This window comes from Anopheles bellator, chromosome X, assembly GCF_943735745.2.
Source record: "Anopheles bellator chromosome X, idAnoBellAS_SP24_06.2, whole genome shotgun sequence".
NCBI classification, from domain to species: domain Eukaryota; kingdom Metazoa; phylum Arthropoda; class Insecta; order Diptera; family Culicidae; genus Anopheles; species Anopheles bellator.
This window is the reverse complement of record NC_071287.1, coordinates 4,521,791-4,534,868: the sequence shown is the minus strand read 5'-3', so window position 1 is coordinate 4,534,868 and position 13,078 is coordinate 4,521,791. Positions and strand designations below refer to the sequence as shown.

General features: G+C 50.8%; 2 protein-coding genes across 4 annotated transcripts in view; one reads left to right on the top strand and one right to left on the bottom strand.

Moving 5' to 3' along the window:
* Positions 1-766: 766 nt before the first annotated feature.
* The window catches only part of LOC131213690 (mediator of RNA polymerase II transcription subunit 1.1), a 32,848-nt gene continuing 20,536 nt past the window's right edge, over positions 767-13,078 (bottom strand). For 2 of the 3 annotated variants that reach the window (XM_058207792.1, XM_058207793.1), the window contains exons 5-8: positions 11,922-12,275; positions 5,683-5,765; positions 5,458-5,597; positions 767-5,378 (exon numbers count right to left, since the gene is read on the bottom strand). In XM_058207792.1, the coding sequence (XP_058063775.1) occupies positions 5,136-5,378; positions 5,458-5,597; positions 5,683-5,765; positions 11,922-12,275 (820 nt within the window). In that variant the 3' untranslated portion in view covers positions 767-5,135. The remainder of the gene's footprint in view (positions 5,379-5,457; positions 5,598-5,682; positions 5,766-11,921; positions 12,276-13,078) is intronic. The other variant, XR_009156970.1, reaches the window with a different exon arrangement.
* Positions 9,836-11,539, top strand: LOC131213691 (cytochrome P450 4d8-like). Its single transcript, XM_058207794.1, has one exon. It carries the CDS (start codon positions 9,892-9,894, stop codon positions 11,458-11,460), a length of 1,569 nt encoding a protein of 522 aa, XP_058063777.1. The 5' UTR covers positions 9,836-9,891; the 3' UTR covers positions 11,461-11,539.

Genomic DNA, 13,078 nt, shown 5'->3' with positions numbered 1-13,078 from the left:
TCTTTTGAGGAAACATTCGAAGATCTTGAACTTTTCTTCAGGATAGCTTTGGACAGTTCCTGCTAGCCGCGTCGGAGAGTTTGCGTACACAGCAGGCACAGCTCGGCAAAGATACATAACACATGGGCTGAAAAATCCCGGGAATTACGCGTTCTGTTTTGTTAAAAAATGTGAGCATGTTTTATGGGGTCTGCGTACAGCCAGTAGTCGCTGGGAGCCAGCCATGTAAAGCTTGATAAAGCAAAATGTCCTGATAAAGCAAACATTTTTTTTTCTAGTTGCGGTCGTTTCTTAATTAACCGTAAGTTAAAGATCACGTTTGCAGCCCGCAATCCAACGTTGTGATTTTTTGAGTTGGAGCGGAGTCCTTACAGCATTTTTCCTGGCATTGTTTCACGTTAACGGTATTTCGCGCACATCAAGAAGCAGTGTAACATGAAAACTCGAAATTGTTTTGAAAATCACAATAGTAGTGTAGTGGCACATGAATGCACAAGCTGATGTTGTATCAGAATGTCATGAAATTTCAATCACTTTCTTTTGAAGCTCAGCACTAACAGAAAAAGCGCTGAGTGCAGTGCCATCTCCCAGACTTTTCTGCCCACTGTGTTAAACTACCCGTGCCTTATCTTAACGGCGGGGGGGTGGTGGTGGGGGATCAGGAGCTTTTCTCACATCGGGAACAAATTAAACAACGCAATAAAACGGCCATATAAAGGGTGTAAAACGTTAAACGCAATAAATTAGCATTAAATAGTTTCTTCGTATTTTTTTCTTTATTTAAATATCTTTTTATAGTGGGCTCTTTATAGTCTCATCAACACGTTCACCATCTGTTTCGCACCGTTTGCGTCGTCCCCTTTTTCATTCTCCCTTTCTCGCTACCTCGATCGCTCACTGCCTCGATGCCAGATTCACTCCGATTCACTTTCGTACAAAATATACTATGGTACCGCCTCAGGAGCCCGCCCTATCCTGATTGGAGACTACCGCGTGTCACTAGCGCTGTGTCGCGAATGTTTCGCACCATGCCTTGGTTGCCTTTTTTTTATTTTACTCGTTTCGGTTTCCATCGTCCTTTCGATCCGTCGCTCTGTGTCTGGCTCGGGGCTTTTCTTGCTCCGTGTACTACGCTGTTTGTTTCCGGTGTGTGAGTGTGAATGTGTGGGTGTGTAACGGTTGTTGGATAGACTATAGAGTCATAAGTTCCGTTTGCTTGATTGGGGATGCCTTGCTGTGTGTAGTTTGTGTATGTGTGTTTCGGTCACTCTTACTGTACGAACCTTTTTTTGCGTTTCTATTGCGCAGCGATTGGGAATATTACTCTCTCTCTCTCTCTCCCATGGAGCTGGAAGTCGAAAAAGGTGAGATAAAGGAGCTAAAATGTGTGGTTGAATACGGAACCGAAGCTTAGTGCACCTTACCACCGCGAAAGGGCTTCGCGCTCGCGCCTAGCTCAATATGCCCAGAGACAAATTTCGTTTGTTTGCTGGCGCGCTTACATCCAGCTCTTTTACCTTCCTTTGTATATAGTTCATCAAATGTATTGTTAAATGTTGCATCTAGTGTTGTGGTTTTGTTCATTTTCTTTTTTTCTTTTATTTTTGCACGCCGCGCCTCTCGTTCCTATAATCGTCTTTCCTATTCCATAATATTATTTTGCTCTTTTTATTTTTCATCAAATTTCGTTAGCGAGTAATAAAAAGGTTGTTTGTTTGTTATTTGTTTTGTTAGTTCCCGTTCTCCCCCTTTAACGCTTTATCCAATTACGAAAATAACATTTTCTACACTTTTTCCTGTGTACTTCTTTTTTGCTTTGTTTTTTGCTTGCGAACCTTCTTCGTCCAGTACAGCCGTATTTGGGTTGTTGCCGTCTCGTTTTGCTTGTAAATAGGTCGCGTAAGTGGGTAGGAAGGGAAGTGGGTGTTACAATAGGCTGAAAACCTTTTTTTTCTGCTGCGTGTAATCCGTGTGTGTTCGTGGCCGACCCAGCAAAAAAAGGGCAAAATTGTATATATATCTACAATATTCAACTATGTACGCGTTCTTTGTTTGTTTAGTTTTCCATTGCACCTAATTCCAAACATTGTTTCTGTCTCGTTCGTTCACTCTATTCATTCACTTCATTTCGCTCGTTGTGCCCCTACGCCTCCTTATCCTGTGGGTTTCAACTGTTCACAATCTTCGAATCCTCAATTCCACCGCTGAAGTGCGGCTCTTTCCACATTCTGATTTCGATCCGAAAACGTTGTATTCCTACAGCAGTGCTGCACTTCATTTACTATAGCCAGGGGAGGAAGCAAACGTGCTACAACAATAAGAAAAAACTACTGCACTACCGGAAGCAAAATGTTGTGTTAGGGCATAGGGCGGTTGGAATAAAAGTGCAATGTGCATGGCCGTACAGACCTGTTGTCATCGAGCCGGCACCTGAATATGTCGTGTAACGGGCTGGCACGGTAGGGTTCAGAGCTACTGGAGTTGAGAAAATATATAATCATGCACATCGTTGCACTATCGCGTTGTCAGGCGCTTTAGCTTCGGATCAAAGACGAGCAGATTGGATTGGATTTGCTTTTTCGTTTGAATTCACTATCTCCTTTCGCACACAAATACACACACAACAGCCGGGAACGTGGCCCATACAACAGTGCCCAAGAAATCTTCTCTTCCTATCCGGGATACAATCTCCGAGCGGTCTCAGCCTGCAACAGAGCCAATGGGACGTGACTTGTGGGACGAGGCGAATGCGAAAAAAATGAAACAAAAAGGCGGTGAAAGGGCCAAAACAATACAGTGGCTGCGCGGGCGAAAGAAGGTTTAATTTATTCATAGAATAGCGTTACACAGTAATATGATACAGGCCGATTACGACACTACACAAGAACAGGGATACTATTGGATTTCGAAATGCTGGATCCAGTTTGACCAGTTGTCATTGCGCCGAAATAATGAAAACCGAAAGAAAATGGGTGGTGGGTGTGGTATGAGATCGGGACTGGAACAGAAATCTGAAATTAACGTAAAACTGACACACAGGATGTGTGCTCCCAAAGTCGCAACAACATCCGTAGTAACTCTTTCTATGAGGCCGATTATACTGCAATGGCTACACTGAAACGATGATCGATGGTGATGCGTACAGCGAGCACTAGGAAACGCACAGCGATTGTCACACATATGCTACAATGCAAAGGAATGGGCAAATGACGAGCGAAATGACCCACATTTCTGGAGAAAAAAAAACAAACAAAGTATGCTCGCGCTGTCCTGTCGTACCTCTTTTTCCTCTTTCTGCCTCTCTGTCCCTCTTTCTCAGACTCTACGTAGTTGTGCTTAAAAGCTTCATTCTTCCTATTTGGAGTTACAACCACTGGGTGATCTAAGCCTGCACCAGAGACAATGTTAATCTCTGATGCTCTCTGTAACAGTTCATTTTAACGGGCGGGGTTGTTAGCCCCGCGCCAACCCCCCTGTTACGCCGGTATCGGGAATCGAAACCATGGCAGCCCCCGCTGATAGAGCAGTCGGTAACGCTCGTCGCTGTCAACGCAGCAGCAGCAGGGTTCGAATCCCGGGACCGGTTTTCAAAAGCTTCATTCCAATACAAAAAAACTAAAACAACGCGTTGTCTGCCCTTAGCGACGACTCACTGCACCCTACTCTCTTTCCTTTGGTGTGGAGTCATTCTTACCGGCCGGGGGAGGCCTTAAACGTAGAAAATTGTCTCTGCGCACGCACGCACGTCAGACGAGCACGAAAAAACCAAAACGAATAACATTTATACGCTGCACGGTGATCGTGCTTTCTTTTGCTTTCATTCTGTCATTCTGTCTCTCCCTCTTTCTCTTTCGCTTGCTTGCTTGCTCGCTCGCTCGCTCGCTTGGTCTATCTTGAGTTGATTTAATTCGACTCCATTTTGTTTTCTCTCCCTTCGTTTGGTCACTTAATACTTAACTATTAACATTAGTTACTATATGTAATAGATTGTTTGTTATATATGATCAATTGTAAAAATATCCGTGTCTGCGTGTGTGTTTATGTGTGAGAGAGACAATACAGGCATCACGCTATGTTGATACTAGACTAGCTAGTTCCTTGCCATGCTTTTACAAATCAAAATTTCCAATCGCGCGTTGGCCATCTTCGCCACACCACAATTTGCTTCCCACGTCTCTATGTGCTACGTCTTTGCCTCCCTCTTGCTAGCTATAGTCTCTCTCTATATAAGATCACTCCTCTTGTCTGCTCTTGGCACGCTCTGGCGCCATGCGTCTCGTTTCGCTATCCTGTCTACGCGTATCCTGACCAGGGTTGCCTGCCTGCCGCCCGTAAGCGGCGGGCATGAGAAAAAGTCCCCGTCCACAAGTGCAAAACATAAGTTAAACTCAAAGTAGAATAAATATTATAAAACAAGCATTGCAGCGATTATCCACAACCATCATCCACTTACTCGCTAACCTACCGTAAAACGTAGGTGCATACAAAAACTAAAGTACACGACAAAATAGCTTGAAGGGACTTTATAGACTGGAGCATGGAGAGAAAGAGAGAGAGAGAGAGAGTGTGAGTGATGATGAATGAAAAAAACGAAAGGAAGATTAAAAGTTTGCTACTTAAAGAATGTGCCACCCACATCACACACACACACACGCACGCACACACACACACACACAGAGAATGTGCATTGGGTTCACTGCATTCGGCGGACTCGGATCACACCATTTTTCTAAACCATACCCTTCTCCTGACCGATCCTGAGTGTGGCTGGTATAAAATCAAAACACAAACCCTAACAACGATCAAAAGCGAACGCCCCAGCGAGGTTCGCGCTACACAACATCGAACAGGCCCACTCTCGTTGCCCTGCAGCCGGTAGCGGAACCCCTTCCCCGTGGCTTGGCTTGATACGTCCTTCCAACGCGTAACAAGTCCTCTGCTCCTGCTGCATGCTGCGGGGTGATGGTGGTAGGATGGTGTGATAGGAAAACTACCAGAATACCCTTTCTCGTCCTCCTCCGCCGTCTTCTTCTTCTTCCGCTTTCGTTGGGCATATCATCTCCCCACCCTCCTCCTCCGCTCTTCTCTGTACCACTATCGGCCCGCGTATTCGGTCGTTATTCGTTCACCTGGTTCTACTGTATTACGCAACAGGTGCACTTTTTCTTCTTCTTCTCGTCGATGACGACGTGCGACGCGGACTGCGGGCCCGGTATCACCTGATTGCTGATCGGTGTTTGGGCCATCGCACCGCCGTCCGCCGTCGGAGCGCCATTTTTCGTAGCCGGTGATCCGACGGCCGAACCACCGCCACTGGCACCGCGTGTTTTGTGGGGCGACTTAGTCCCATTCTGCTGGCTCGACTGTAGCTGAACAGACTGTGAAATGTAGAAGAGAAGAGAAGCAACAGGATAAAGGCACCCGCGGCTGAAGAAGATCGAGGGAGCACTTGTATACCTCGTCCTTTGTAACAACCCCGTCGACTATCGTGGTGCCGCCGTCGTTGTGGCTGTCGGTAGGGTCCGTGCCTTCACCATCCACTACACCATCCCCGTTCACTAAGCTTTGATCACCCGTCGGCGTAATAGGTTTGCCGCCTACGACGAGAAAGAAAGAGTGGTAAAAAAGGGGGGAGGTCATAATAGAGACAACCCCATGATGGGAGGATGCACCCGCGCTTACCCTTGATAAGATTAACTATTTCATCGGCCTCCCGCGACAGATCGCCTCCCGGTCTGAACGGATTGTCCCAGCCTGATTCGGTGCTACAACGAGAAGTAGAAAGTAAGGAAGGTTTAGGTTTAATAGTGGCCCGCAAAAATAAACCGATTCTCGGTCAATTCGGGGAGGGTATGAAAACAAAAACCAAAACATAAAAAAAAGGAAAAGAAGAGATAAATGGTCTCCGGACGCTTGCCATCTGTTAGGCCGCGGCACCAGAATGGTTGTGTTCGGCGCGTGCTGGAACTGCTGGGGATGGTTGATGAAATGGCCCTGGTGGTGGTGGGCCGGTTTCGGGTAGTCGCCGGCATACGACATCAGTGTCGCAGCCTGCGCAGCGCACTCCTTGAGGTACTCGTCACGCGGTACCTCCACCACGTAGTAGAGCGCCCCACCGTGCGTTTGTGACGGTGTTGTCGCGACCGTATGCACCATCGCGGCGGCAGCTCAACTGTCAACGAATTAGCTCCGCGTTACACTGCTACACCAACACTACACCACGGTCCTACAACACGCTCGTCACTTCCGGCCAGCAGACACGGCCAATTCGGCAGCTTCCGCTCAACCGGAGCTGAGCGCCATCTAGAGTCACGAAACGGGATTCAGCGGGCTGCCGCTTCTTTCTCACGCACTTTCTCTTTTCACTGGAACCTGCAAAGCTAGGTTGCATTAGGTGGTAAGTTGGTAAAAATTGCGACCCCCCAATTGCGAGTGGCCCTCACCCTCGAGATTCAACAAGCCCGTTTAATCGAGATCGTTCCACTGGAAATGAGTGCTGAAAGCCTGATGCATGGCTGTAAAAGTTAGCTTGAGCTAACTTGTTGCTCTAATAGCATTTCCGCTGTAAGTAGTGAGTGGCCGGCTACGAGACGCACCAGGCGCCTCCATTGAAACCACGTGTCGACTATCCACTCATAACCATTGCGACCCGACCCGGACTGTTTATGCAAACGATATTTTGTAAGCCCCACAAACACAGCAAGTCTCAGCAACAAATCGCATCTGGCGCACGACGCACCACACTCAAAAAGGTGCTACCGATGCGATGCGATGTAAGGAACGCAACGGCGTGCGCAGAAGTGAGTGTGCGGTGCGACCAGCACGCAAATACGCGCTTACTGGGGCACCATTTTTTCTTCATATTTTTAGCATTGGCACATTGGCACTGGTAGATCGCCGGCGGACCCGGGGTGGGGGAGGGGGGCGCGTATGACAATTCGCCCATCAAGAACAGCAACAGTGGCGCGTGAGCTCCACGTTTGGTGTTTCTTCTCACTCATTCGGTCGGTCGGTCGGTCGTGGCGCCTCACACGAACGTAGCTAAAACGACTAACAACAACAACATTATACTCACATATACAGGAGGGATAAAGAGCGCTCGAAGCGACTCGACACAAAAGTATACCCACCCCATCCGGCGGCAGCTCATCTGACCCTCCTCGTCCTTCACAAAAATATGCGCCGCGGTTTGTGAGAAACGGCGAGAGAGCCAGAGAGAGAGAGAGAGAGAGCTCCAATATTAACTAAATATTTAAACAGTGGCTATCAATTAGACCCCTTCGACCAAACGATCAACTCTCCGCGCGAAGTGCTGTGCTGTTTAGCATTGTTTATGCCAACTCGATTGTGTCATTAGCATTGTCCCGCCGTTCATTACATTTTACTACCCTGTCCTCCAGAGGATTGACAGCCCCTTCACATGTGCATTCGGCGGGACGGAGCGCTGGTTCACAATGGCTCGGTTACTGGCACGAACAACAGACAGCTGCAGCGGGGGGCGAGGGGTTTGATTGTAATCGGGACGAACTATGCGCCGCTTGATTGCCGATTTTCCCCGTTGACCCGTTGACCTTTAAAAACAGCCTGTCTCGGGGGGGTCGGGGGCCTCAATGGATTTCCATCCATCCAGGGGGTTCTCACAACGCTCGCTCAGACACGCACACCCATCCACTGAGGCATCCACTTCCGGAGTAGGCAGCCCAAGCCCGAAGTTGGTCCCTTTCCAGGAAAGGACCAGCCCACCTCCTCAAGAGAGCCCACCGCGATACACGCCGCACCACATCACCGGGACCGGAGCCGGGCCGGGCCCACTGCACACTGCGGGGTTCGGTTAAATGCGTTTCGATTACTACTACTCAACGGCTCAACGGGTACTGTACTACTCTGTGCTAGAGCTCGCGCCCCGGTAACCACTCTGCGGCTCGTGTGCTCGTGCGTTAGCATTCGGCAGGCGACTGTCGTGGTCGTGCAGAAACCTAGGCGCGCGCTCTCCGCATTCCTCTTTTTATATGTCGCGTTTGTTTGTTTTCTTTTTTCTCGCTCGCTCACTCGCTCGTATTAACTCCCATCCCGCCCGGGGGGGGGTGGGGTTCACTTATTCGCTCACTCCTCGCGCTGGTTTACTACGGTTACTACCCAACAGGGGGTTCTCCCGTTTGCTCTCTCTCTCACTCGATCTCTCTCTCTCTTCCTTCCTTGCCTGCCTTAATGGATGTCTGTTTGCTGTGTGTCTCTCTTTCTATCTCTCTCGTTCACTCTTTCTGTCTCTCTCGCTTCGCTGGTTGGAAAGATCAATCGATTGTTTGTCTCTGGCGCGGTGCGAGACACATGTGGAGGTTGAATTGTCAAAGCCACTGTCCAGGTTTTACGCACTCGTCTTCTTTCATTTGGAATCTAAAATTTGGTGTCGTTTTTAATACGTGCATGTGTGCATGCGTGCGTACTTGTGTATGAGTGTGTGATAAAAAAAACCGACGGTATGGGTTGCGATGTGCGCGCGCACACTCCCCGTGCATTGCTTCGGTTCGGAGGTCTTCCCCAATCACCCAGTGTGTCTGTCATCTTGCTCATCTTTCTGTCCCGATTCGACGCTATCGTTTGACATCCGCGGTCTTTCCTTCAAGATAAGTACTCTTCGCACTCGGTTTCTCAGTTCTGCTACATTCCCCGGTCGACAAGATCTGCAATTTTTAGCATAAAACATCAACAAAATCGACGAGGACCATGCGCCTCCATCGTGCTGGCAGAGGCGTCACCTTGGTTATCGGGACTAACCGAAGAGCATGCCGACCCGACCTGAGGAGTTACCTGTTTCGGTCGATGATGTAATGCCGGTGTGGAACGTTCCTCGATCTGCTGCTGAATGTCACCGTCGACGGGCATTCGCGAGGAAGTCGACACGCTCATGTTGCAAGATCCAACGTTTCCAGCCGGCTCAAGGGTCCTCCGTACAGTCCAGCACTTCAAGTATCTAGATACGGTCTGGTGCAGCAGGGGTGCAGCTCAACTATGCCAGCAAGGGCGGCCATAAAGATAAAAATCACCCGATTGTACGGATGATTTCGCACTGTAAATTGTATTGCTGCCTGGGGCTATACCAAGCACGACGAGGTGCGCCTGCTAAACACCGATCTTCGGCATCAAAGTTTGTCCTAGGACCACAAACGCGGGGCGTGTGGTGAACATTGCCGCACGAACTCGCACTGTCCGGGTCGGGAAATCACAGTCACAAATTAGATTAGCAAAATACGGAACGGAAACTACGAGCCACGCCCCCACCGGGAGAGCGGAGCGACTCTGCAGGCACACGGTCCACCGTTTATCGACAGCAATTCAGATACCCCACCACCAGACATAGGAATGTGGCGATACACTACCGATTAGGAGTGATGGGCGGTCCAGCATTTACTAAATCAGTACGGTATTTAGAGCAACTTCTTGAACTTTATCCACGTAATCCAGAGACTTTATGGTAAACTTCGCTTCACATTGATTAAAATCCAGCACGCTGGTAAGAATTACATCCTGGGCAGCTGACTAGAGCGCTCGTGACTGGAATGCTCGATTATATCTGCACCGTAAAAGCCATGCGCTTGAGATCGACGAAACGTGCCGATCGTTTATCAGCACAGTAGCTACTCCAGAACCTAAGCTAGACTCTGTAGTCTGTGTTCCGGGGTACTGTTAGATAGCCGGTAGATTAATGGACGGACGCATAGATTAAGGCGCATGAAGTGAGGACACTGATTAGGCATTCAAGTACCCAAGTGCCCGTCTCTTCATTGATGTTAAAATAGAAATTCTTACTAGTAAAGTGTCAGTTGTGAATTGCATTTGGAAGCTTTCGCCAGCCCGCTTTCCTTGTCAAAGAGAGAGAGAAGCTAGACCGTAATGTCAGTGTTGTCGGTGGTAATTCTGCTTGCAACAGGCTGGTTGCTGCTGTACGCCGTGAAGGCATACCGCAAGCGGCAACAGTTACGCAAGATAGCGGCCCATTTTGGGGGCGCGAAGCCCCACTGGCTGCTGGGCCATTTGCTGGAATATCCTGCCAACGATGTGCCGGGTATCTTCGACGCGATGGTCCAGCGGCACACCGATCACGGTAAGGATCTGTTCAACTGGGGGCTGCTGAACGACCACATGGTGATTGTGAGCAGTGCGGCGAACGTGGCGAAGGTGGTGATGGCGAAGAAAACCCAGAAGTCCACGTTCTACCAGTTCATCGAGGTCTGGCTCGGCCAGGGGCTGCTGATCTCGCAGGGCGACAAGTGGTTCCAGCGGCGTCGGATTATCACACCGACGTTCCACTTCAACATACTGGCCGCCTTTGCCGAAGTGTTCAACCGGGAGGCGAACGTGCTGGTGGAGAAGCTGAAACCGCACGCCAGCACCGGGCTGGAGTTTGACATTTACGAGCCGGTGTCACTGTACGCGCTGAACAGCATCTGCCTTACGTCGATGGGGGTGGACGTAAACGCTCAGACGGACCCAACGAACCAGTACGTGCGGGACGTGAAGCGGATGTCCGAGCTGATTCTGTTGCGCATCTTTCACGTCCTATCGTCGTTCCCGCAACTCTACTGGTACACGATGCCGCACGCCTGGGAGCAACGGAAGCTGATCAGACGTCTGCACGCGTTCACCGATTCCGTCATCCGCCAGCGCCGTCAGCGGCTGCTCAACAACCGACCGACGACCGGCGGGGACCAGAAGCACTTCAACGACAACGTGGAAGAAAGTCGATACGCGAAGCGCAAAGAAACGTTCCTCGATTTGCTGCTAAGCGTCACCGTCGACGGGCGCCCGCTCAGTGATTTGGACATTCGCGAAGAAGTCGACACGTTCATGTTCGAGGGCCACGACACGACCTCGTCCGCGATAGCGTTCACCTTTCTCCAGCTGGCCGGACACCGCGAGATCCAGGACAAGCTGTACCGGGAGATTGTGGACACGCTGGGGCCGGCCCATCGCACCGTTCCGCTGACGTACGCCACGCTGCAAAACTTCCGGTACCTCGACATGGTCGTGAAGGAGTCGCTCCGGCTGTTGCCCCCGGTCTCCTTCATCGGGCGCCGCCTCGTGGAGGACCTCGAGCTCAACGGGGTCACGGTGCCGGCCGGGTCCGATTGCCTCATTCCGATCTACGTCATCCATCGCAATCCGGACGTCTACCCGGACCCGGAGCGTTTCGATCCGGAACGGTTCGCCGACGGTAGCTCCCAGCGCCGCGGACCGTACGACTACATACCGTTCAGTGTCGGGGCGCGCAACTGTATCGGCCAGCGGTTCGCGCTGCTCGAGATGAAAATCAGCATCATCCGTATGGTCTCGCATTACCACATCCATCCCGGCGACGGGATACGCGGGGTGCGCCTAAAAACCGATCTGGTGTTGCGACCCGACAAAGGTATACCGATCAAGCTCAGTGCCAGACCGCAAGACAGCGTTTCTTCTACTTGAACTTTCTTCCCCCGGCTCTCGGCGACGGTGGGGTGTTCGCGAAATAAAACGATGCAACACAAAGGGCGGGGGCCCGGTCAATGAACCAATGAATAGCGGGCCGGGTGAAAAGGCTTCGACTTCCGAAATGCGGGAACCATATGAATATTCAATGAAGCTTGGTCAACACAAACACTGTGTTGAACGAGCAAGGGCTGGCTACTGAGGCTGAAAGAACGCGCTCTCGGCAAAGGACATTACGTGGGGTCCTCGCCTAGTCTAATGTTTACAGTACATTAGCCCAAGATGGGGTTAGACAAACACACAGCGACGTAGGTACAGCCAATTACGTGGTGTGTGTCTTGGTTTGAATGGTGCGGTCCTCTCCTTTGAAAAGGTCCAGGGTCCGCCAGCCAGGTCCGGGGTATGGAATGGAAGAACACTTTATGGGTATGGTTGGATGGGGCGGTACGCTCACTTACCTCATCTGGCGATTGTACGCTGATGGTGGCGGGACGGTACCGGTACCGTAGAAGGCGGCCATGTTGGGATCCCAGTGATCCGGGTGCAGGTGTGGTGGCTGCTGCGTTTGATGGCCCGGTAGCGAGTCGTACTGTTGATTGAGTGCTGCCGACGTGATGTACGTGTCTAGCGTGGAGTTGTTGTTGTTAACATAGCATTCTGAGCTGCCGCCGTCTCCACCGCCGCCGTCACCGAAATAGATCAAATTCTGACCGCCGCCGCCGCCGCCGTACAGGTGCAGCAGCTCCGGTGGACTAATTGATTGCGGTTTGCTGCTTTGAAAGAAAGACACACGCACCTTCGAGCGCTCTACTCTGCAGGAGGGGCCAACCAAGAAGCCGTTAGCAAGCCGTAGAGCAACACGAGAGGAACAAGAGCAAAAGCAGAAAAAGGACGTCTTAGATGGGTGGATGGTGTGGCAATAAGATGCGAGTGGGGCACGGTGGCACAGTACACCAAGAGGCAGAAAACAAACAGAGAAGGCAGCAGAAACCATCAGCAGAGAAAGAGAGAGAGAGAGAGAATAGCCAGAACACTGTGAGCGGAGGGCCATTACTTCGGTCCCTCTCTGCTCTCTCTCTCTCTCTGTTGCGTGCGCGGGACTTCCGGTAAATCGCAAATGGGCGAAAGAGCGACCTAACACTAACTAGTTCACCAGGTTAGTGGTGCCTCGGTACGACGTCGCATTCGCGCTCGTTCGTTCCCATTAGCGGTCCTTGGCGCGTGGTGGTCATAAATCGATTACGGGGTCAGTCATCAGGATGGATGGCGCCCAAATGGCGACCTTGATAGCGCGTGGTGTGTCGAGCCATTTACTCCTAGAAGGCTGCAAAACCCTCGACGACTCGGCAAAGCGTTCCGCGGGCGTTCTCTGAATCGCCTTCGCAGTAATCGTCATTAGAGCAGGGCAGATCCCGAGCATGCTGCGTATCCTGGATCCGATCCTGGTGCTGCCAACTTTGTCCGCGCTAGACAGAGTCTGTGATCCTTCGGAGCGAGTTTTGCAGAGCGTTCCCGGTGGACTTTCTTCGTCACTAACGCCAACAACGCGCAACACGGTCGAGCACAAGGTGGACTGTTTTGACAGGCCTTGCGCGTCTTGCCCAACCGGAATGCC